Source organism: Cupressus sempervirens, chromosome 8, assembly GCF_028749045.1.
Source record: "Cupressus sempervirens isolate cs-2001-9-10 chromosome 8, ASM2874904v1, whole genome shotgun sequence".
Taxonomy (NCBI): Eukaryota; Viridiplantae; Streptophyta; class Pinopsida; order Cupressales; family Cupressaceae; genus Cupressus; species Cupressus sempervirens.
Window position 1 is genome coordinate 767285017 of NC_143125.1, and position 26585 is coordinate 767311601.

The 26585-nt window shown below is 38.3% G+C and overlaps 2 protein-coding genes across 7 annotated transcripts in view; both read left to right on the top strand.

Moving 5' to 3' along the window:
- LOC149544673 (acyl-CoA thioesterase II) overlaps positions 1-26585 on the top strand; it is a 313792-nt gene that overhangs the window by 135786 nt on the left and 151421 nt on the right. The window lies entirely within an intron of this gene.
- Positions 12467-13951, top strand: LOC149544677 (filament-like plant protein 4). The gene has a single exon (XM_089796427.1). It carries the CDS (start codon positions 13254-13256, stop codon positions 13659-13661), a length of 408 nt encoding a protein of 135 aa, XP_089652553.1. The 5' UTR covers positions 12467-13253; the 3' UTR covers positions 13662-13951.

Sequence of the window (26585 nt, forward strand, 5' to 3'; positions counted from 1 at the left end):
CTGGTACCACTTCCATGATCATCATATTGCCAGATTCTTGTGTAACAGATGCCATCATCGTTGATATTGTTCATGGTGCCAATGGTTCTTATCATGACATCTCACGACATTGTATCACCTTTGTTTGTGCATTTCACCAAAGATTTCAGTTTTCTTTTCTTTCTACCGACTCAACATTTATGTTTTACATGAGCGCTTTTATGTGGGTGCAAGTTGTTTGGATTATTTATTTCCGTTGGATTGTCATCTATTTGGAAATTTTTGAAGCCTGTGTTTTCTATTAGTGTTATCCTTGCTTTGATCTCTGCAGGAGATGATCGAGTACTTTAGTTACTCCTTTCGCGTGGCAATGAAAGATGGCAAAATTTGACTCTATGTGTGAATCACTTGAATGGTATTTCCATGCGTGAATCTCCTTAATACTATCTCTACATGTATTACTTAGAATTATTTTTGGGTAGAATATTTGTTTAAATCTTTCTCAGTACTAATTGGCTAAAGCCTATGTGTAATAGCTGCACACACTACTTGTAGCACTGGTTACTGATTCACATCAAGAAGATTATACTTTAAACAGATAAGCAGTCTGAGTTATATATTTGAGATGAGGGTTTAATCTAATAACCATTGTTGGTTGCCAAAAGCAATTAGAAGCAATAAGATAAGAATGTTGAGCTTTTTAGAGGAAGATTTTAGCTTCAGAGGGAGGCTTCATAATTAAGAGGGAGTGCTTAAAAATCCTTGTCATTCTCATATATGATTGTGATGCTTGTGGTATTTGTAAAATTTGCGACTTAAACAGAACTAAGTCTTGCTTTTGTTATACCTATTTCTATTCTTGTGTGAATAAATGAGATTGTAAGATCAGTTATGATAACTCTTTCGTTATGTGATAGTGAACATCACGTTGAGAGATTTCGTGATGGAAGTTGGATGTCATGTTGAGAGATTCCATGATAGTTCACGTTGGGAGAGTCCGTGAATAAAGGCATAGCTATGAGTCTTGCAAAACTTTTCACGTTGAGTGATTCCTTGAATGTGATTAATTGTTATAGGGCTTTATGTTGAGTGATTCCATGAATGTGATTAATTGTTATAGGGTTTCATGTTGATTGATTCCATGAATGTGATTAATTGTTATAGGGTTTCATGTTGAGCAATTCCATGAATATGATTGTTTGTTACAATGTTTCATATTGAGCGATTCCATGAATGTGATTAATTGTTCCAATGTTTCATGTTGAGCGATTCCATGAATGTGATTGATTGTTATAGGTTTTCATGAATCTTATAGGATATATGGGATGATATTTCATCATTAACATTTTGGTTGCAGCCTTGTGTGGTTGTTCAACTAAAGATCTCTCTGGCTAAGAGGGAGTGTTGAAGATGGTAGCTGCAATATAGATCTTTATCTTTGGCAATATGAATGGTATTACCATTATTATTACATTCAGTTGAAAAAGTCACTTAAGTTTAATTTGTAATATTAAATGTAAATGACATGCATCATTCACATGCATCGAGGCATGAATATTCAACGAGTTATAATTAATTATAGGAGTTATGGGAATCTCAAGAGATCTTCGGTTGTAATGTGAAAAGTGTCTCCCATTGTTATAAATTTGTAGCTACCAAAGGATATTGTACACTTGAAATCTATTATCAATAAAATGATATTTTCTGTTATGTGGTTGGGTTTTTGCCTTCATTCTAAGAGGGTTTGCCCAGGATATTTCTGGTGTTCTTTGTTTTAACAGGTACCACCAGTCATAGGTTGCTTTGTCTTCATGTAACACTTCGAATTTGATAGTGTCCACCTCAAACATAGGATGTAAAGCCAAATAAGTGTTGAGGTTATGGATCCAAGCTTGAGCTGTAACTCTCCCACTGCATTGAAGTGCTCCTGTGTCATCTTACTAGCAACCTCTCGCAAATCATTCTGTTGAGGCCTTTGTCTCTCAAGTATTTAGCTTGCTCTAGAATGTTCCTGCTTCTGAGTCATGAACCTATCAAAATTCAAATGCTTATTTATCACTTGCGGTAAAGCATTCCAGTCCGCAAAGAGTGGCACCACGTCATCAAGAAAAGGAGCGGCCTCTGGCTCACAAATTGTCATCTCCAAGTACCCTCATCTCCTACTTTTGAAAAAAATAGTCGTACTTGTACCAGTATCGGAGACCTCCAAGTCTCCTTGTATCCAGGTAACCTTGGTATATTGATTTGATGTAAATGAATGATTCAAGTCTCTTTTATAGGCAATTTGGGTGCTGAATGGGCACTTTATCTAGGAATGCCAACCTAGGTTGAATAACCAATAAAACCTCATTTTGAATATAATTTGTTTTCCCTTTGCCAAGGCCGAATCTATTTCTACTTTTCATACAACTGGTAGCATTGGACAGTTTGTAATGTTCCAATCTCAAAGATGACAAATTTTCACTATGTTCTAATGCCGTTCGTGTCAAGTAGCTAGAGGGTGTGGTACAAAGAGGGTATTTGATATGGCCGCATGCTGTAATGGTATTGGTTGTACGATGCAACTGAGCTAGCTGTATGGTGTCTAGCATGAGGGTTTACGGGAGGCAGAAAGATGGCCGTATGGTATTTGGGTGTATGGTGGGGCAAATTTATTGCTGAGGCCATAGGGTGGAAGTAAAGGAAGGCCGTATGGTCAAATGGTGATAGCCGTACATTGGGCTGGGAAGTTGTACGGTGAGAGAAGAGGCCGATTAGCCATACGATGGTAGGTAGAGTTGAATGTCGTATGGTAGTAGAGGATGAGGGCAGGGATACAATGTTGTATGGATAGAAGATCAAGTTGATTGGCAAGTAGTGTACGGATGGAGGAGAAGTGTCTAGTAATGCCACTATAAACTTCAAGATCAAAATTCATCAGATAGAGCCAAATAAAAAATGGAGATTAGAACACACATAACCTTCAATTAGATTTGTCAAAAGATGATGCTCCAATTTGCTAGATCCGAGCGAAGTATTATAGGCGACGGAATAGGGTGAGGGTTGAATCCCAACGAAACCAGAAATAGCCAAGTAGGAAAGGTCTTCCACTTCTGAAATGCGAACAATAAAGAATTCCAACAGGAATTCGCAGTACAAAGAAATAATCCCAATTTGCTTATCCAAACACTACCTACAAGCCGTGCTTAAATACCCATCGGAGAAAACTTTTCGAGAGTGTACAAAGATAGCCGACGATGACACAAACTATAGAAAGAAAACAAAATAGTGGGTTCGATATATATTTATTCAATCGGCCTATTAACAATAGTTTGATTAATGATTTATTTTATAATGAGAACATTACACAATTGGCATTGTCACATTTTCAGAGAAATCGGCTGTGGATTGCGGGGGAGCAGATTGATGCTTCTACATATAATTTCTATTGTACTGAGTCATTCATGGAATATTTGCTTGAGAGCTCGGATTTGCGGGAGTTTCCATACAATATATCCCAGCGTGGTCTCATTCGGGGCTCGTGCTATTCGACGATTGGTGAGGAAGATTGTAGAGACGTTGGCTACAATACTTCCCAATAGGGATTTTGTGGTTGGGCTTGCTGAGAGGTTTGCCTAGGATCCTACTCGACCAAAAGTTCAGAGTCAGAGATTGGAGCCATCTTCTGATTTCCAGTTTGATGACGATGAACCCTTGATAGAGATTGGGAATTTTTATCAGCATTACACTGTGAGGAGTGCTCATCACTTTTCTTTTGATCCACAAGTGGAGGACTTGGTTTTCAATGTTATGGATGGTGATTGAAGGTTTGGTATTTATTACACTCGCAGAGGGTGTACTTCTCCACTAATGGAGGGAGATTCTGAGATATAGGGTATTGTGAAATAGTTGGATGTGCTAGTGAATGAGATGAATCAAAATCACAAGCAGATGACCCAACTGATTTCAAAGCCGAGATTTGAGCAAAGAATGATATCAATTTCTCTAAGAGCGGAAGGTGATGATATAGTTGTGGCTTTAGAGTTGCGGGACATTTCTTATGAGACACTGCATGAGTTGGGCACAGTTGAGGTGGAATGTGATAAGGATTTATTGTAGGTTAAGTCAGATGATGCAGTTGTTGGCATGAGTTCCTCGGATCATGTATTTAATGGCGATGTAGCGGTAGTGGGAGTAGAAGCATGCGAGGATACTGTCATATCAGTAGCTGCTTCTGTGTCGGTTGAGCCATCCAATGAGGAGTTTAGTAGTATGCAAGTGGTGGTATATGTGTGCTTTGATGGTATTACTAGTACACTTGTTATTGTTGATGAGGTGAGTGATGTAGTGATAGAGTCATGTTATACTATCAATCAACAAAGTGTTGATGTTCACTTCATAAGTAGTCTTACATTTGACATGGATGCAACATTGTCTTATGACAATCCGTTGTTTGAGGTTGATGTTGATCACTCACTTGAGTGGAGTTGGGCTCAATTTTCACCATATGTAAAGATTCAATTTTGTGTTGTGGCAGTTAGTAACATTCCTATGTCCACAGGTTTTGACGTGGGAACACCTATGGTTGATATAGTTCACATGAGTACATATGGGCCTCGATAGAGCAAGTTCAGACTTTGTTCTTAAGGCGCATCATCAGATGTCACAGGTTCACTCCTCATAATGCCATTTTTGCTGAGTTCGGTGTTCATCCTTTCAATCTTGTGGCCATTTTTGATTTGGTTTGGTTTCTCCATTGCCTTCATGGTTTTGTGGATAATGCTGGTGATCATGACCAATACTCATATTTAGCATATTGTTCGTCTGTTTCCACTGCGAGTGCTGAGTCTGGTTCTCGTGCACGTTGTTGGTCTGCACATGCTTCTTTGCTGGGTTTGATTGGGATCGACATTGATCGTCTCCCCCCTTTTTTAGTTTTCATTGGATGCCTTAGCTCATCTTCTCCCCTCTCGACACGTGTTGAATGAGCATGTCCGACTTGACATCTACAAACGGTACATTGCTACTACTTTGGTTAACCCTTCTGGGGGGTTATGCCCACAAATTTCCTTTTATGCGAAGCACGTTTTAGAGATTTTTGATGGGATTATTGTCTGTCATCGCTATCTTTCCCGTAGGTGGTCTCATGCCCTACGGATCTCATTAGGTTCTTTTAGAGTTGGCTCTCAACATCTTCAAGCTCAGACTGATTACTATATTGATAGGGAGGAGTGGATTTGTAAGCTCTGCACTTTGAGGGAGGTGGAGACTAAGACTCATTTCCTTTTTCAATGCCCTATATATTACGAGATCAGAGGGAGATTTTTCTGTCTATTCTGGGAGTGCTTCTCTCTCTATGACTTTTTCAGCTACAATGATCAGTAATGTCTTGCACTTTATCTTCATGAGGTCACTGTGCTCCGTGATAGCACGATCCAGTTACTGCTTACATACTGGCACTTGTCTACTCAGCTCGTTACTACCTTCTTTCCACCATTATCTCCTTTGTGTGGTGTGAAAAAGCCTTCTAGCTCTACTAGATCTACCAGGCCTTTCAGATGTGTCAGATCCCATTCAGGTTATTTGCACTATCGACACGGCCAGAGACAGTATAGTGCCTCTACACATCGTCATGAGTATCATTCTGTGACTGATTTCTTTTTGCCTAAGAAAGACTCCTAGTCTCTCTTAGTGTTCTCTCTATCTCTTTTCTATGGTTGTTCTTGTTTTGTTTTTCTCATTTATTTTTGGACACCTTTGTGTGTTCCTGCTGGTGTTAGCCTCACTTTTGTAATCTTGCAGTCCCATAGACCACTTTTTTGGGTCTTTTATTGGACATTAATATCATTATCTTATCTCATCTTATCCTATAGCTACATCTCTTTAAGGGATTGTTGATTTGAATTCTAATCCAGTTTATATTATATGTGTGAGAACCACGATGAAGATATTTCTTGTGGGGGATTCTTCTGGTGATATTCTAACTCGTACATCATTAGCACAAGTTTTGAGTGCTATACTGCAGGTTATGTTGTTGATCTTGATGATGTTAGTGGTATGCATTTGGTTCAATGTTAATAGGGGTGTTACGTAATACTTCATTTGGGATCCAGGTGGGGGTTGGAGTTTACTATTATTGCTGGATTGGTTGAGGGCAAGCAATTTTGGGAAGGGAGGACTGGAATGTCCCCATTGGTTGCCAGTATCAGAATTTCAAGGATTAGCCTAATATTGGATCCTTGTAGGCTAACGAGGATGGTTAAAGGGTCTTCTAAGGATTAATTCATCTCCAACATTCAATGATTTATGGATCTGGCCTTTGTTCGATGTCATTTGGACTCCATTTTCCATACTTACTATGTATAGTAAGTTAGGGGTAATAGAGATGGGCCCTTTCTATTTTTAGAAAGTGTATTTAGTCATATGGGGAATTACGAGTAGAGATTCCTATTTCAGACGACATGACAATCAAAAAAGTATTTCAAGAGATATTAAAGTTCAAATGACTTAAGTAATTTATTTAAATATTTTAATGTTATAAAGTTGTAAAGTTACTTAAGTGACTAAAAGACGAAATAGTCTTTTATCCCACATTGCTAAGTTGTTCGAGCCTCTCCTCATTTGGAAGTTATAAAAGAAAGCATTTGCATTGGGATGGTTACCATGAGATATTCAAAATTCCAAAAGGTTGCTTTATTGTGACTTGGCTTTTCCTTGAGGACGAAACCCCTTGAGAAAAGAGTTAGACTAGACGCAAACCCAGTGACTCACACTTCATTCTAGATTAAGTGTTCGGATAGATACATTTTGCATTCGAAGTAAAGATTGGAGTTACTAAGCAGGAATAAGGAAGTTGGTTATTGAAGAGAGTAGTTGTGATAGTACGCACAAGACATAGCATTAGTAGAAGTAAGCTAGTAGGCAGGCTGGTGAACAGTCATACTATAGCCATGATAACAAAGAAATGCAAGACGGGGTGTTAGTTCTCCTTAATGCTGGTTCATGCTCGAGACAGGATCTTACTAGCAGCGAATAGTCACTTGGATTAGCATGTGGTTAGGAAACAACAAGCGCGCACCATTCTCAGCTCCATAGTGGACTCACGTAGCAGCAACCTCATACAAAATGTTGGCTACAAGGGCAAATAGTAACAGTGAAGCCGGGCACATAGATTGCAAGTGATTGTGGGAGACGCTCTGGTGGTCTAACGACTTCCTCATACTACAGAAGCATAAGTATCACCTGCCCTAGTAGCTCGGGTTCACTATCCTAGAGCAGCATGGGTACTCCCTCTCCAAAAGACAACATCATTCAATTGTTCAGTTCAAACTGCATGTTATCTAGCCATTGTTTTGCATATTAGATACGTTGATTTTTGCATGATTTCCTTAGTGCGTAGAGGTTTGACTGTAACCCAAACAGTGTGGACAATATTACTTGGTTAATCTCCATAACTCAGGTCTTGCAATTTTATATATATTGACACACCAATGCTATAATCTCTTGCAAACAATAAATCCAATTTGTGGGACAGTTATTTGTTAGTTTGGTTATGATCATTAACAGGATAACAATGACATCAATAGTTGACAACAAACATGAGTATGCCAACTGTTTGTTGAAATTCAGGTAGTCTCATTACCCCATTGTTATCACTGAACATATTTACATTATTGAGCACTCCACATGAATATTGTTTTCCTGTTAAGATCTTTATTATGGGAGGATTATCCTGTCTGAAATACAGTCGGTTCTACTTAAGAATATATATTGAATTAGAATCAACAGTTGCCCTTGCTGGATGTAGACAGCGATATCAAAACTCTCATACTAGGCTGCTCGTGAATTGTTTCTCAATATGCCATTAATCCAATTCTAATTTCTTGGTCAAATAAGAGCTGGAATGTTTCATTAGGGTTAGAGCTTAAGATTTGGGTAACACACCAACTATTTGACAAAATTTTACTAGCCATAGTTCAACTTCTTTCATAAAACTAAGCAGGGATTATTACAATGGTATTAGAGCTGTGTACTTTGCTAGCTTGTGTGGTTTTTGGAAATTGTTTATTAGAATGTCTAATCAGAGATTTCATCAGAAACATTTTTACAAAAGGTTTAATATGAATGGTTTGAAGTTGTATTCTTTTGAAGGTGAAAGAGTATTTCTTTGTGAGAAATACAGCAAAGCACTTTGCTCAGAGCCTAGTTTCCTACCATCCTGTGGGTTAGGAAAGTTATTTTATTTTTAGCATTACCGTTCCATTTGGAGTGATCATGACTCTAGTTTTTTTTCTCAATAAGGACAGACACATGAGTACTAGCAGTTCTAGAAGCCGGTGGAGTGGTGAAGAATTTAGCACGAAAATGAATGCTTTGTAGGAGAGTATGGAAAAACTTAAGCTTCATCAACAGAAGTTGGCGGAGAGCTTGTCGGATCCAAAGATAGTTGAGAGGACGACAAAGTATATAGTTTCTACCTTTAGGAGGCCGACATCGAGGTTGCAGGGAAGGAAGCTTCAGTTTTCCCTGACAAGTGTCCATGATGCAAATGTACTTGTATTTAATATGACACCTACTAGTCCTATTTGCCGTGTTGATGATGGACCCAATTCACAAAGATTAGTAGATGTGTCAGTACCCTTAGTGGATAACAACATTAAGCTTCAATACGTTGAGGCCCCTAGAGTTGTTGTAGTTGGTGCAGAGACAGTTGATGCAGTTGTTACTACTGATACTTTAGGGTCTCTTGAGTAGGGAATTATTATTGGAGATTTATATGGGAGTTGTCATAGTGTTGCTCCATTGCAGGAGGCAGTTGCTTCCTTAGGTGGGACCAATGCATGTATGAAGTCACCCAGTTGTGATGTCGGTGATTTGGGTGTTACAGTGGAGTTAGTAGATGTGGGTTCATGCTCTAGCATTATTGATTTACAACTTGACATAGAGTCATGTGTGCAGAGTCAGGTGACGACAGTTGAGACTCTATCAGGTGATGGGGATGCAAACAATGTGGACACTTCTGGTGATTTGTTGGATGATGCTATAATTTGCACTAGGTATTATACCACTTGTTAGATATTGGGTGATGACTCCTATGAGATTTTGGATGAGTCTCGGGATCAATGTTACAAGATCTTACTATTGAGGTGGAAGTTGAGACGTGGGGAGATTGAGATTGTGAGGGCTTATATTTCTTTGGAGGAGTTGTTTGAGGTACATTGTAGTTGTATCTCGGATGTAGAATTGGTAAAAGATGATAGCACATGTATGAGTGATCTTGTGGTGGATAGTTCTGCTTCGGTTTCCTATCACAGTGCAGTTAGTGAGACATAGAGCTTGCATAGGAGTCAGGGGTTACAAAGGCATCATGTAACCTATCAGCTAAAGGTGAGCGATAGTGACATTTATTCATCTCTTGATCATTATGATGCTATTCAGCATATGCTAGCTACATTTGGTTGGGGTGCCCCAGTGTCAGATGAGCATGGTGATAGTAGTCTTTCCCTAGCAGAGGTTCATGTACTTCGAGAGGCTGTAAGGATCTTGAAGCACAATTACTCTTAGTTGATGATAGAGATTACCTTCTGGAGTGGGGTAGCACTTGCTATGAGGCTTTGTTAGGGAAAGAGGAGGAGGTGATTGAGCTCACTCGGGAGCTTGAGGTGATGGTGGACTCTTTTCAGTATACTCAGTTGGCTCTTTAAGAGTCATAGTCAAAGTTGGGTGAGGTTACTGTGGAGTTAGAATAGGTACAATCAATACCAGCCCCAAGCCTTGTTCGGTTACATATAGGGAACGAAATCAAAAGGCTTTTGAAAGTCTACAAAAAAATAGTAGACATTCTCTGACCTGTGCCTAGCCTCCTCAATAATAGCCCGTAGAGTGAAGATGTGATCCCTAGTTTCGTAGTCAGCAGAAAAACCGGCTTGACCTCTTGCTCTACAACCTTTTTTGTCAAGTTCACTGGATAACATAGTGTTCAAAGTTGTGGCATATAGTTTGACAAATGTATATCCGATCATGATGGTCTTGTAATTGCCAGGGTTAGAGATAGGCCCAAACTTAATAGGATAAATCACATGTCTCGACCAAGAGTCAGGAAAACCAGTACAAACCACTCTATTAAAGAGTGTAGGGAGGTAGGAGCCAAGGATCGAGGCACCAAGCTTGAAAAGTTTGGCCTAGAAACTGTAATATCCCCGTCGTAAAATAGATTGTTAATCAAACTATTGTTGATGGGTTAATTGATTTAATATATCTTGAACCCATTTTGTTTTATTTTCATAGTTCGTGTTGCCATTGGCTATCTTTGTACACCCTTGGAAAGTTTTCCTTGACAAATATTTAAGCACGGCTTGTAGGTGGTCATTAGGTATGCAATTTGGATTATTTTCTCTGTACTGCGAATTCCTGTTGGAGTTCTTTGTTGTTCTCGATTTCAGAAGTGAAAGACCTTCCCTATTTGGTTTATCCAGTTTCAGTGGGATTTAACCCTCACCCTATTCTATTGCTTGTAACACTTTGCTTGGATTTGGCAAATCGAAGCATCATCTTTCGGCATATATTAATTGAAGGATTATTCATATTCAAGTCTCTATTATTATGTCTGGATTTCATCTAAATCTATTGTGTTTATGTTCATGAACAAGATTGCATTCACAGTTGTGGCTTAGATACCTAACCATGCGGCTTTCAGACATTCCCATGCTACTTCCTCATTGCCTGTACGACCTTCATTCTTACCATCCACCCACACCTCCATACTTCTTCTCCATCCCCCATCTGTCCACTGTACGACTTATCATACAGCCATCTTGGCTCCCACACCATACACCATTCCCTCCATCTCCATCATACGCCCAACATAGACCACCGTACGACCATCCTTGACCACCGTACGACCCCATTTGATCTCTGTATGGCCTTTTGAACCGTACACATTGCTTCCTTCTTCCACCATACGGTCATAACATAACTTCTGTACGACCACTCCTGTGTCTTCCAGACTGTATGGTCTCTACCCTAGACAATTTGTACAACCATTAGCTGGTCATCTCTAGCCCTCTGCACGTGGGAACGTTAGCTTCGATCTTGCCAGCCTGTGGACAGTGAACGAGAGTTTATAGCCAGAAGTGAAGAACCCATTCCGTTGATATAATGGCTACCGAACAGGAACCCACAACTCCCAAACTCGTGGCACTACTGAGAGAACTTGCAAGGAATCAGGCACAGATCAATGATAGTCAGCGACTCATGGAAGAGACTATCAAGATGTTGGCAAACAATAAAATATCTGGAGAAAAATGGTCTCAACGCGGACTTGGTGTCGAGTAAAACAAACCCTCATCCAGCATGCTCTTGACCTTCCATGTCGTCTTTTCCCTCACAGACAGAGACACCACGCGAAGGGAAGCAGCCAAGCTCTGAAGAAATGCAAGAACAACTAAGAGAAGACTAGAAGAATCCCAATTTTGAGGAAGATATATCCTACAAAGATTATGTAGATATGAGAATGAGATATTTGGGAGGTGGAAATAGAGAATATTTTAATGATGATCTCAGGAGGAAGTTGACTAAAGTAAATCTATTAGCATTTGACGGATCTGGATCCAGATCTGGGCAAGCGTGGCTAATGAAGACAGATACTTACTTCCAGTTTAATCCCATGCCAGAAGAAGCAATTAAATTTGTAGCTTTACAGTTGGAGGGAGTTGCACATGAATGGTGGCATCACAACACCGTCATATTGGGGCACAATCAAATTAATACCTATGCGGAATTAACTGAAAGATTGATAGATCGATTTGTCGGTAAAGATCCAGAACTTAATTTCAAAGATTTGGCACAACTGAGGCAAACTGGATCGATTGACTAGTACATTGCAGAATTTCAAAAGCTCTCTATTTTGGTCATGGACATTTTTGAAAGAAAATGGATAGTGCTCTTCATAGACGAATTGACAGAACCACTGAAGGGTTGGGTAAAAGGGTTCAATCTTGCCATCCTATCAGAGGCCATTAAAAAGGCAAAGAGTATGGCATCTTCAATGACGTCATCCTCATGAAGTTACTCACATTGCAAACCACTTGTGTTTTTGAGGGATAAATATAACCAACGTCCATCAAGAAAGCTATCGTTAGATGAGGCTACTAGACATGAACTTTGAAGGAAGAAACTATGTTTCAATTGCAAAGGATGTCATGTCCCCAATTTTATGGTGACAGTTCAATTTAATTAATTTAATTAATGGTTGTCCAAGGACGACTAATTAGTTATTTTAATTAAATAAATAAGTATTAAAAGATGACCTTGTATTTAATAAAGTGACTTTAGTATTTAATAAAGTTACTTGGAGTATTTAATAAAGTCACTTGAGGGATAAGATCAAAAAGATTCTAGAAGTCTCTGGAGAGGATGGAGAAGAAGAATAAATAGGCACCTTGGGGCTCCATTCAAATCAAGCTGTCGATTATTTCTCTTGTATTTTCAGATTGTGATTCAATCACAGGTGCATTGTGGAACCTAGGGTTTCGGCAATTGTCACAATTGGCCATTGAGAACGATAACTCTCAATTGGTACGCGATTTTGAGGGTGTGAAATATCATCCGAATTATTGCAGATTGGAGGTGACGATTCAGTCATTTCATCAAGGCCGAATTTGTGGCCTAAGGCCATTTTGGAGGATCATTCTGAAAAATAAGTTAAGGGTTTTTGTAGAGTTGGAGTTTTCTATCCAGGAATAAGACGACTCCATAAGAAGTTGCAGTGTGAAGCGGATTGTTTCTAAGACTTTCCTTTCAGCCAGCTCTTTCCGAATACTGCTGAGGACGAAGTCTGAACCAAGGGCGATTACAGAGATCAGGTTACAAAGTAACGTCGTTGAAGCCGGGATTAGGAGTGGGACCAAGTCGATTCGTTTAAGGAATTGTTGAAGTCGAAATAGCTGCACAGAGCCTAGCGGAATTGAAAAATCTGCAAGCCAGGCGTTGCTGATCGGAGGTCAGAGAGTTCAAGGGATTAATTCAGAGGTGACGGCAAACAATGAATTAATTTCCGAAGAATCAAATCTGCGGCATCTTTCTTCTGTCAGCCATTATTCGAGATCATTAATATTGCCGGAGTTGGGAACTCTCGCATTTCAATCATATATTTGAATATTTAAAGTAGTCGCAGGATTGAAGTAGGAACAACCGAGCAACCCATCAGCGGCAAAACAACAAGTTGAGTCTCTAATACAGCGAAAGGTTGTTCTTGAAGAACGAGTAACCCATTTGGATGGTGCTCTAAAGAGTGCATGAAGCAGCTCCGGCATGTTAGAGAAGAGCAAGAGCATAAAATTCATGAGGTTGTCATCAACAAGACCAGAGAATGTGATAAAATCAAATTAGAATTTGAGGCCAAATTAGTGGTTTTGGAACAGCAACTTATTCAATCAAGTGCGGAGAATACTGCACTATCCAGGTCATTGCAGGAACGGTCAAGATCATTGGCAGAATTAAATCAAGTTAGATCTCAAATTGAAGCTGAAGTTAAAATACTCCAGGATAATATTGAGTCATATCAAAATGAGAACTCTTCTCTCAAATATGAAATTAGTGTGCTTAGCAAGGAACTAGAGATCCGTAATGAAGAAAGAAATATGAGTATGAAAAGTGCAGAGGCAGCTAACAAGCAGCAGAAAGATTGCAAAATTAGAAGCTGAGTGTCAAAGACTTCGGGGTTTGCTACGGAAAAAGTTGCCAGGGCCTGCTGCACTTGCTCAAATGAGGTTGGAAGTTGAGAACCAAGGAAAGAGGGCACGCCGGAGACCTGGTGGAGTTCTGAGTTAGCAGATAATGTGTTTTTACAGGATCATATTGCCATCAAGGGTATAGTTTCCTTGTATTACCATCTTAATTACAAGTAGTTCCAAGACAAAACCATTCCAGCAGTAGTAAGACAATTGCTAATTGTTTGACGAAATGTCAAACCTCTGAAGTTTTAAAACTTTAGTGCTTAAAGAGCCAATCATCCTGTCGGGGATATTTCAGTGGTATCAGAGCCTGTTTGCTAACTGATTGACAAAATGCCTAATCATTGAAGTTTTAGTATTTTGGTGTTTAAGAGGCAAATATCCTGACGGGGATATTTCAGAGGACCATGGGAACCTGGGCATAGATGCCTCGGGAAAGGAAAAATCTACTACATTGAGGTCGTGTCTGATGATGAGGACGAGCAAAAAGATATACCCTCCAAAGACAACCAACCCCATGAAGACACCAAAATGGTTAGTTTAAGCCGTACAGAAAGAATTGCAGCATTGGTGCGGCAGAGAGGAACTATCGCCCTAGTTGGTAGCCTGAGGTGCGCGATATTTTGTGTATGGGGAACCCTTCAAGGACAAAGAGTTATGGTGATGCTTGATAGTAGAGACACTCTAACTTTCATAAATTCATCTCTGGTGAAATGAAGAGGTCTACCTATGGAGACGCACGCAGGATTCTCGGTCAAGGTTGCCAGAGAGACTCTTTTTCCCTGTACACACCTTGTTCGTCAGCTAAGTATCGCAATGGCGAATCACACGGTGACTGAGGATTTCTTCATAGTGGACTTTAATGACATGGAAGTTATTTAGGGCATACAGTGGATGGAGACACTTGATGAATACACTTAGAGCTTCAAACAGATGGACTTCACTTTTTTTGTCGATGGAAAGAAGGTTGTTCTCCGTGGAATGACAGATGAGGGTGCGAAGGAAGTTTCCGCACATCGGTTGGAGGCAATTTTTTGGCGTGATGATGCTGCTTGGGCTACACATTGTTTTGTCTCCTCAGAGGGCAACAGATACCTCCCCAGGATGATTTCCAGAATATTTTGAGTGAACATGATAAAGTTTTTATAGACATTCCTTCTGGCATACGGCCTTATCAAGGGTTTGAGCATATTATTGAGTTGGAAGCTGGAGCCAAGCCGGTCATAACCACACCCTATTGCCATCCCAAGAAATTCAAAGATGAGATCGAAAAGACGATTTAAGAACTGCTAGAGAAAGGATGGATCCATCCTAGTTCTAGCCCTTTCGCGTCATCAGTGGTATTGGTTAAAAAGGACAGGATGATGCACATGCGTATGGACTACTGTGCATTGAATAAAAAAACTAAAGAATAGATATACCATTCTAAGGATAGATGAGTTGTATGAATTACATGGTGTAGTCTATTTTTCAAAAATAGATCTTTGTTTTGGATACCATCAGATTCGCATGAGGGAGGAAGACGTAGAAAAGACAGCTTTTCATTCTCACTACAGGCATTACGAGTTCCTGGTCATACCTTTTAGATTAACGAATGCACCTGTTACATTCCAATCATGCATGAATTGCATCTTCAACAAACAATTGCGTAAGTACTTATTGGTATTTTTTGATGACATTCTTATTTATAGCAAGAGATGGGAAGAGCACTTGAAGCATCTGGATGAAGTCCTAAGGATCATGAAGGATCAGTCTTTGTTCACCAAGCAATCCAAGTGTGAATTTGGTATGATAGAAATATTGTACTTCGGACATGTTAGTAAATATGACTTTCAAGTTCATTAGGAGAAGATTTAGGCTATCCTTGATTTGCCTCCCCCAAAATCACTCACGGAGTTGCGAGGATTTTTTGGATTGTGCAGTTATTACTAGAGGTTTGTAAAGGGGTTCTCTTAGCTCAACGCACCACTAATAGATCTGACAACAAAGGAGTCCTTCTAGTGGAATGAAAAGGCACAACTCACTTTTGATAAGTTGAAGGAAGCAATGAGCATTTGTTTCGTGCTTGTTTTATCTGATTTCACTCGACTGTTGATTATGGAGTGCGACGCATGCAAGAAGGCATTGGTGCAGTACTGATGCAAGATAGACACACCATAACCAATGAGAGCAGGAAGCTTACTTAGATAGAACGCTTATTTTCCATCTATGACAAAGAGATGTTTGCCATTGTACATGCACTAACCAAGTTCCGACAGTATCTGGTGGGTGCCAAGTTTGTTATTCATACGGATGACAATAGTTTGAGATTTTTTTGGAGCAACGAGACTTGAACGTTAGGCAACAAAAATAGGTAAGCAAGGTTTAAGATTTTGATTTTGACATTGAATTTGTGAAAGGAAAGAACAATTTGGTTGCAGATGCTTTGTCCAAGAAACCCGCCATCTGCTTACTAACCCAAATTTCAGCTAATTGAAAAGCACACTTGTTTGTAGAATATTACAAAAACACATTTGCCTGTGAGCTAATGGATGGTAAGAACCAGGATGATTGGTACAAAGTGGTGGATGATATCATTTACTATAAGAATTGGATATTTTTAGTCCCGAAATCCAAATTGAAGTAGAAAATCTTGATGGAGGTACATGACTCACCCTTTGGCAGGACACTCGGGCTTCTTCAAAATGTATAGACGTCTCAGGGAGAGGTTTTCATAGAACGGACTTAAAGAAGACATATTGCAGTATCTAAGAGAGTGTGCGGTTTGCCAGCAAAATAAATCCGAACATACTCTCTGTTGGGTTACTGCAACCTTTGCCAATTCTAGAGCATAAGTGGGAAAGTATCCCAATGGATTTCATAACTGGACTTCCGAAGGTGAATGGGAAGGATTGTATCTTCGTGGTGGTTGACAGATTGATAAAGTACGCACATTTCTTTGCCATCCCCTCAGATTTTCAGGCCGCACAAATTGCCCATCTGTTTTTCAGAGAAGTCTTTTGTTTGCACAGGTTACCCTGAAACGTTGTCAATGATCAGGATGGGCGATTCATTAGTATCTTCTGGACAGAACCGTTTTGGTTAGCAGGGACAGAATTGTCATCAAGTACTAGTTACCAACCTCAGATAGACGAACAAATAGATATTGTGAACAAGTGGCTCGAAGGTTGTCTTCGAAACTATGTTTCAACACAACAACGAACATTAGTCAAATGGATACACCTAGGGGAATATTGTTACAATACCACGTACCACATGTCCATTGGGATGACACCATTCAAAGCACTATATGGGTACGAACCCCTTTTTTTCATCAACACAGTTCTGGAACATAGTCGCTCACCAAGGGCGAGGGACTGGCTTTAGGAGGGACAAGACATCCTAAGATACTTGAAGGAAAACTTACAACGGGCATAGAATTAACAAAAGATGTATGCTGACTGACACTAAATAGAAAGGAGTTTTGAAGTACGAGACTTGGTCTACCTTATGCTCTAGCCATACTGACAAGCCTCATTGAAAGAAAAGGGAAAAGAAGCATTGAAGCCATGATTTTATAGCCCTTATCATGTAGTGTGCCACATCGGTGAAGTCGCCTATAAGATGAAACTTTCAGAGGGGAGTCGTATTCATAATATTTTCCACGTTTCTTGCCTGAAGAAAGCTGTGGGACAGAACACAACAATAGCTACAGACCTTTTGCCACTCAATGAAGAAGGAAAACTCGTATTGGAATTAACAAAGATTAGTGAAGTATGGAAGACCCTGCAGAACCGAATGGTGAAGGAATATTTTGTATGCTGGAAACACCTAACGATGGACGACGCAACTTGGGAAGGCGAGCACATTCTATAGCATCCAACATTGCGTTTGCTTGAGGACAAGCAAAATTTTGGGATGGGAGGACTGTAATATCCCCGTCATAAAATAGATTGTTAATCATACTATTATTAATGGGCCGATTGATTTAATTTATCTCGAACCCATTTTGTTTTGTTTTCCTAATTTGTGTTGTCGTTGGCTATCTTTGTAGACCTTTGGAAAGTTTTCCCCGACAGGTATTTAAGCACGATTTATAGGTAGTCATTAGGTATGCAATTTAGATTATTTTCTTTGTACTACGAATTCCTGTTAGAGTTCTGTGTTGTTCGCCATTTTGGAAGTGGAAGACCTTCCCTATGTGGTTTATTCGGTTTCGGTAGGATTTAACCCTCATCCTGTTCCGTTGTTTGTAACACTTCATTCGTATTTGATAAATTGGAGCATCATCTTTCGACATACATTAATTGAAGGATTATTTGGATGCAAGTCTCTATTTTTGTGTCTAGATTTCAACTAAATCTATTTTGTTTATGTATGAACAATATTGCATTCACAGTTGTGGCTTAGATACCTAGCCGTGCGGCTTCTGAACATTCCCGTACTGCTTCCTCATTGCCCGTACGGCCTTCATTCTTACCATCCACCCACACCTCTTTATTTCCCTTCCATCCTCCATTTGTCCACCGTACAACCATCTTGGCTCTTACATCATACACCATTCCTTCCATCTCCACCGTATGCCCAACATAGACCATTGTAGGACCCCATTTGATCACTATACAACCTTATGAACTATATACATCGGCCGGTCATCTCCAACCCAACATTGACAATCTGTATGGCCATCAGCAGATCGTCTCTAGCCCTCTGTAATTGGGAACATTACAGAAACCCTCCTCCGCCACTTTGTTGCATCTCATGGATCTAATAGCCTTGTAAACACTAGAGGAGGTGAACAGATGGCAGTAAGGGGGCAGAGTGGGATGGAGAGATGGTTGGTTAGGAATGTCATATAGCATAATGGTGTGAGAGGTCAGGGAGTGGAAGCCAATGATGGAGGGTGGGGGGTAACATTGAGGAAATGAGGTGTGTTGGCTTTCCAATTAGATCAATAACTTGGTTTTAGAAACACAACTCATGGATTGGACATCTAAAATGAGTAGCTATCTTTCTTATGGAGAAGAACATTTAAATTGTCAACCCGAGGACGTATACTTGAAACAAGTCTGCAAAGTATATGCACCATGAAACTTTCTAAGCTATTCTATCATTGCGAAACATAAACTATAACAATTCTGGAAATAAATTTAAGTACACAGTAATGGCTGCAGGAAACTGCACAGTAATGGCTGTAGAAATTATATACTACAAACTACAACTTTCCATATATCTATCTATCTCCATATACATGTCTGTCTCAAATGCTTGATTACAATTTCGAATATAGAAGCTTATTGACACCCTAACAACCATCTAACAAGTGTCTCATCATTCCTTTAAACAAGGAAGAGCATTATTATAAAACTAATGACCAAGTGTGCTGATTTTCTGATCCACCTTTTTAGCAGTCCACTCAAACACATGATGCTCCTTTATTATTACGAATTAGATCAAACCCTTCTACCAGGATATTTTTCTCCTTTTTATCTTTCCAGATCATTTTAAAAATCTAAATTTCATTCAGAAATATGGAAGTTATGATCATTTTATTGAAAGTGGTTTTTTGCTGCCTGAAAATGTGCGACCTTTTACTCAGTCAACTTCTGATCCACGGTGCTCATTAACTATTCCGAACTAACTCAACCAATCAAAAGGGTTTGTGCCCCTTGTTTTCGGATTTCCAAATCCGTAAGCCATTCTTAATTTCATTAAGAATTGAGAGAGATATGCCTATTTTACTGAAACTAACTGTTGACTTTTTCTGTATTTTTTGCAATTGTTGAATGTTGACAAGTGTCAACTTGCTTCTCCTTCCCAACTGCATGAACGACTCAAATACCTCACAAAAAATATGTTAATGACCTCAAAATAATTATTATTCAATAATAAACATTTATCATAATAAATCATCACAATCTAGCATCAACTAGCTACACATACAAATGCTAATCAAGAAATCATTTATCATAGTTCACGCTTCATAAATCAGGTTAATGTATGGAAATGGCTTAAGAATATATTGAAACCATGGGGTAATATGTTATAATAAATGAATATAGATATGACAATTTATAGGCTCATCATTCCCTCCAACTGAAATCTTGCTTGTCCTCAAGCAAGGGATGGGCATTAGTTAGTCATGAAAGCTATTATCATTCCATACTCTTTTTTTGTTCCCTCTCTTATCTGCATTTTTTTCACCAAGAATATAGGAGGTAGCCTAAAAATATTCATGAAAGGTCATCCTGAAATGGTCTATGATAATAACACAAGGCATGCATGTGCTCCCCCCAACTAAAAAGTTGTTAATCCTCAAATGATAATGTATATATGAGGGTAGCATCAAATCATTGATGAAGCATATAATTACAATAGTGATAATTGAAAAACAAAATGAAATGCATAAATGATCAATTACTAAAAATGATAAATATTATGAATAAATGAAAATCATAAATATAGTACCATTTGTGTTGTTGTGAGAAACTTCAAACTTTGGAAATAGCTGAAAGTACAAGTCCCTTGATTGTAGAAATTCAGGTCCCTCCAAGAGTATTGCATATTTAATATGAGTACTGTCTTCATACATTCTGAAAGTTGTCTTTGGTATGACATAGTAGTTGATGTAGGATTGCCTATTGAATCAAAGAGTAGTAGCTGGAGGAGTGATTGTTAAAACCAGATAGTAGTTGCTGCAGGACTGATTGTTACAACATGAAAACTATAAATAATACTAACTAGATACCATCATTGAATAGAACATTCTTGACATCATGAAGACTCAACTACTCAAGGAAACCTTTGAAAATATATGCAAAGACCCTCTTCCAGAACTAGAAACTTGACTCACTCAAACCCTTGAAAAATGATTTGAAATATGGCCAACCAACCGGCTGCGGACTCCTTGAAAATAGTCAATGAGACAAGAAGAACTAGCGAAGAAACTAAACTAGACAACTACTAACTCTAAGACATTGTGTAACAAGACTTATTGAATGAGAAACCTATTCTAACCTATCCTAACCTATACTAACCAAATTACATAAACTGCTTTAAAAAACCATTAACTAGTTCTTTGAAGTATCTTCCTCTTTTCAAAATATTCCAATGCTTCACATGCTTATGAGCAATTGGAAATAGTTGCAATATCAGTAGAAACTTTATAAACAAGAATACTTTTGAAAAGACATTAACAAACTCAATTATTACTTCATGATGACAATACATATTGCTATATTGAAGTACATAAGTAAGCTGAAATGTGCCCCCTTTTGCTGCAGTTGCATATTGAGGTTTATCTTTAGTTGTAACTTCTTTCTTTGCTGCAACCATAGCTTGTGATAACATCTTTTCCTCCATATGAACGAGATGTGTAATTGGACACACTCGTGAAAGAACAAATTTTGAACCCTCCTTGCTGGCTTTGTGTAGATGAGTTGCTTCTTCATCGTCTTTTTGACTTTTAAAAACCAATTTGTGTGGCTGATTTGATAAAAGCATAGGATTTTTTGCACCATCTTCATAAGGCTCATAGTTTCTTTCTACAAGAGATGCTAATTTAACATCTAATGTTAAACAAAACTCTTCTAAATCATCCCAAAATTGATCTTCTTCAACATCTTCTTTACTTTTATGCATGGAAGCATTGATTTTCACTTTATTGCAGCCCTCTTCTTGAAGTAGTAGTTCTAATTTGACATCACATTCATCTTGATAAGCAACCTTCTGTAAGGTGATTTCATCATTTTGCTAAACAAGGTAGTCTTCATTTGACTCTTTAAAAATCAGCATTTTGTCACCAATATGTGAACAAAATTCCTCTATGATACTAGAGAACGTCTTCATTGATTTCCAAACTTGCTGAAAATGATATTGGATCTTCATTCTTATCCTCCATAGATCTAAAATCCATATTGTGCTGTTGCAAACTTTTTTAATCCTAAGTGCTTTGAATAGAAACTAAGATTCTAGAAAAATGACAAAGAGCTACTAAAAACTCAGAGACTCTCATAGCTTGACCTGTCCTCGACAACGTCACCAAAAATGTTGGCTTCCTAATTAGATCAATAACTTGGTTTTAGAAACACAGCTTATGGATTGGACATCCAAAATGAGTCACTATACTTCTTATGGAGAAGAATTATTTAAATTGTCAACCTGAGGACATATACTTGAAACAAGTCTACAAAGTATATGCACCATGAAACTCTCTAAGCTATTCTATCATTGCAAAACATAGACTACAACAATTTTGGAAATAAATCTAAGTACACAATAATGGCTGCAGGAACTATATACTATAAAATACAACTTTCCATATATCTATCTCCATATAGATGTCTGTCTCAAATGCTTGATTACAATATAAGCTTATTGACTCCCTAACGACGATCTAACAAGTGTCTCATCATTCCTTTAAACAAGGAAGAGACTTATTACAAAACTAATGATTATTCCACCTTTTTAGCAGTCCACTCAAACACATGATGCTCCTTTATTATTATTAATTAGATCAACACCTATTACCAGGATATTTTTCTCCTTTTTATCTTTCCAAATCATTTTGAAAATCTGAATTTCATTAAGAAACGTGGAAGTTATGATCATTTTATTGAAAGTAGTTTTTTGCTGACTGAAAATGTGCCACCTTTTACTCAATCAATTTCTGATTCATGATGCTTGTTAACTATTCCAAACTAACTCAAACAATCAAAAAAGTTTGTGCTCCTTGTTTTCAGATTTCCAAATCCGTAAGCCATTCTTAATTTCATTAAGAATTGAGAGAGATATGCCTATTTTATTGAAACTAACTTTTGACTTTTTCTGCATTTCCTAGAGTTGCTGAATGTTGACAAGTGTGAACTTGCTTCTCTTTCTTCTCAACTGCATGAATGACTCAAATACCTCACAAAAGAATATGTTAATCACCTCAAAAAAATTATTATTCAATAATAACCATTCATCATAATAAATCATCACAATCTAGCATCAACTACTACATATACAAATGTTAATCAATAAATCATTTATCATAGTTAATGCTTTATAAATTAGGTTAATGTATGGAAATGGCTTGAGAATATATTGAAACCATGTGGCAAAATGTTATAATAAATGGATATAGATATGACAATTTATAGGCACATTATAGATATGATATAGATGGATATAGAAACATTATTTCATCTCTCCTAATTTCACTGAAAAGAGATGAAATAATGTCTTTTACAACGAAGAAAACATAGATAAGAATAGCGCAAATGGGTGAAATTAGGAGAAAGGGTCACAAAAGCGGAGCGAATGGAGCGATGGAACGATTTGCAATTGGCGTCGAGGAAAATGTTTATAGGGCAAGTATTTCGACTCTTGGATCTATGAGAAATGGGAAAGCGGTGAAGGATAGAACGGATGGCAAACTCCCAAATGACATCAACAAGTGAGTAAACATGGAGGAGGCCTTGCACGAGTGATTGAAGCAAGCAGGTGATAGTAGCCTTCGAAGATGGAAGGAAAAAAGCTCACCATCACCCTTGAGAAAGTGGAAACGAGTAGAGGAATGTGTAACAATAGATGAGAGTCAAGGAGGCAAAGGAGAAGGCGATAGTCGAGGCTGAGGAGAAGTGATGTAGCTAAATTTGCCAAAGACTATTAGAATCCTTGAATTGATGGGATTTTTTGTAGCAGCTGATCATCTTCCATGTAAAACTCTAGCCTTTATCATATCTTCGCCAAATTTTCTATCTTCAACTATTTCAATGACGCCAAGAGATCTGGCTAGAAAGGTAGGGGTGGAATTTGTGCATTTAATGAGAATTATTTCCTAAAGAAGGTTAGAATCCAATCTTCCTTGGGCATTTTCAGTCACTTCATAAAATAGTGTCAGAGTCCTAAAACCATCAAATTTGCACATTCTGCATTATCCTATTCAAAACTGTAAGTGCTATGTCATACTATACCTTAAAAACTTGTTTGGAGGGCTGAAATGAGAGAGTTTGGGATTAGATTCCTAAAATTTGATACCATAGTCTTTTTTTCATCTTCTCAAAATCTTCCCTAACAAAACTGTGACTTACTTCATCCACCTAATGGCCTATTGACCTCTTAGCTACTCCTACTAAGGTCTAAGACTTGAAAATTGCTGCTATTCAAGGACTCTCAAACTATCTAAGCATATCGTTGAAACGAAAAGAGGGGTCCCCATTTGCTATGGGTGATGATGTGAAAAATTCGCAACGCCATTGTAGGATGATTAGTAGTCAATGACATGACCATATAGACTCAAGCCTCACTCTAGCACCATACAGTATTGACCTCTGGGTCTCATGCCACAATACAACAACCTCCTTGAACTGCCACTATACGACCACGTCTTTGTGTTGCCATCGTATGACTACTTCCTTGCGTTGTTACCAGAGGGTACCTCTTTGTACTGCCATCATAGGGCTACCATTTTTCATTGCTGCCATACAACTACCACTTTGAATTGCTACCGTACGAATTGTACCAACATCGGTTACCATTATACAACCACTTTTTGAGTTCATTGCCACTGCACAAAACTGGGAATTGTAGAGATTGTCTCTACCAACATATAGTTCATCGATTGGGTTGCTTATGTACAGTTTGGACCCCTATAAGGTACCTTCTTTATTGACGACGTATGGTATATTGATATCCTTCCTATCACCATGCTAATACTCATCCCCTTTTCTCCTTGTTGGCCACATCCATGGTGGTATTTCAGAAAGCACAGCTAACGAGAAGACATTGCCACCCGAGGCACTGCCAGCCGAGGGTGAGGCGCTGCTAGTGGAGGGTGAGATTGCCATCCTTGGGCAAGACATTCCTTGTCAAGGGTAAAACACTTCCAGTGAGGGCAAGGCATTACTAGTTGGGGTATTGAGGGTATGGCACTGCTAGCCAAGGCTGAGCCTCTGCTAGTTGAGGGCGTCGAGGGTTACTACTACTAGTTGAGGGTTAAGGCATTATCACCCAGGTGTGGTGAGGGTGAGACAATGCCAATCAAGGGTGCTAGGGATGAGATCCATGCCAACATTGACTAATGGTTGTTGGGACTTCCACTAGGGGCCCCACAAAAACTAATTGAGTCTCTTGGGCTCCTTTCAAAAACCATAAGGATATCATTGGGGTATTGGGATATGGTGCAACGATTGGACAAATGAAACCACCATTTCGCAGTTGCCCATGCACCAAGGATATTCCTCATGTTTATGCAAGGTGAATGGCAAAAGGAGTTTGCTAGATGTTTCATAGTTAAAGGATGCCCATGAGTGGAGACAAAGGAGATGGAAACCACTAGGCAACGTCCATGGCCACAAGTTGACGGTCGTCATGATCGAGTTTTTTTCGTGCACTTCATGGCATAGAGACTTTCTTTTTGTTACATCCCAAAAATTTGACCTAATTTTAAACTTGTTCATAACTGTTGGTTTAACAGATTATTCTTTCATGATCATGTGAAATAGGTGGTTATTTTTATATGTATTAATCGTTAATGAGATGGTCGTTAACCATTAACTGTTATTAGATGATTAGCAGTTGCTTGATTTAAAATAATGATTATTATGTTTTTATTATTATTATGGCGAAAGTGTTTTCATGGGTGATTGTAGGAGATGTAGAAGGGGAGAAGCATTGCTAAACGGGATCATTGGAATGGAATGTTTGCTTAGTTCAGTCATCAGGATCAATAGAATTGACCTTAAACTTTCTTGGAAAGGATGCAATGACTTGATCACATAATACATTTATGGGACCTGCATGAGCTATTAAGAAAATAATCTAAACATAAAATAATCAAATTTAAAATATAAAACATACCTTAAGGTTTTTAGTTGATCTTTCATTAGATTATTATTATATATATATTTATATACGAACATATAAATATAAAAATGAAATGACACCAATAAATTATAATAACATAATTTAATGATGTCACCCATTGATATACTTATATAAATGTATATATATACATATTATAATAAGATTTGAAATTATAATCTTTCCAACTCTTTCCAACCTTTTATTTTTTATTTATTCTCCCTCTCTTTCCTTATCGATTTAAACACTTGGTATTTCAAATTGACTTATGTTACATAACTGGTGGAAGCCAAGAAGGCGCAACCTTTCTTTTAACTGGAGCCGTGTATGAAACCTGACAACCTTTTTTATTTATATGCTCGACTTTGGTATTCCACACACCCCGATTTCCTTCATTACCTCTACGTTTTTCTTATTTCACTCAGCATTGTTATCACACATTTCCATGAACCACAACCTCCATCTTCCATTATAAACGTCCATTCAAGGAGCAACTCTGCCATATGAACTCGGGTTCAGAGGAAATAAAGTTCACTGCATAGTTACGTTTGCAATGTCTAAGTAGAGTAGATTGACAATCTGGAATTGTAAGGATTCAACATAATCAGTTTATACATCAGGTCGTGTGATTGCCATTTCAATATGTTCTTTTCCTACAATAGCTGAACCTCCTTTCTTTGTCTGTGATCATGTTTCTTTTTACTTGCCGAATAAACACTGTAATTCATAATGTACAATGTTTTTGCTTTTGAAAAAATCAGAATCATCATAAAAGAATTCGATTGCTTTCCTTTATGAAAATATCAGTAACCTGTATGAATAACTCTAATCCAAAGAATAAGTTATATAATGTTGAAATTCATGATAAAAGATATCTAGAGCAGAATGCTCATAAACTATCAATACATCTGGGATTCACTAGCAAGAAGTCATGGATGGTGAAGAGATGGAAATAGAGCAGAATGCTCAAACTTTTAAAACACCTGGGATTCATTGGCAAGGTAGCCGTGTATGGTGAAGAGGTGGAACAATCTGCAAGAAAGCAAAAGAGAAGTTAAACATGATTAA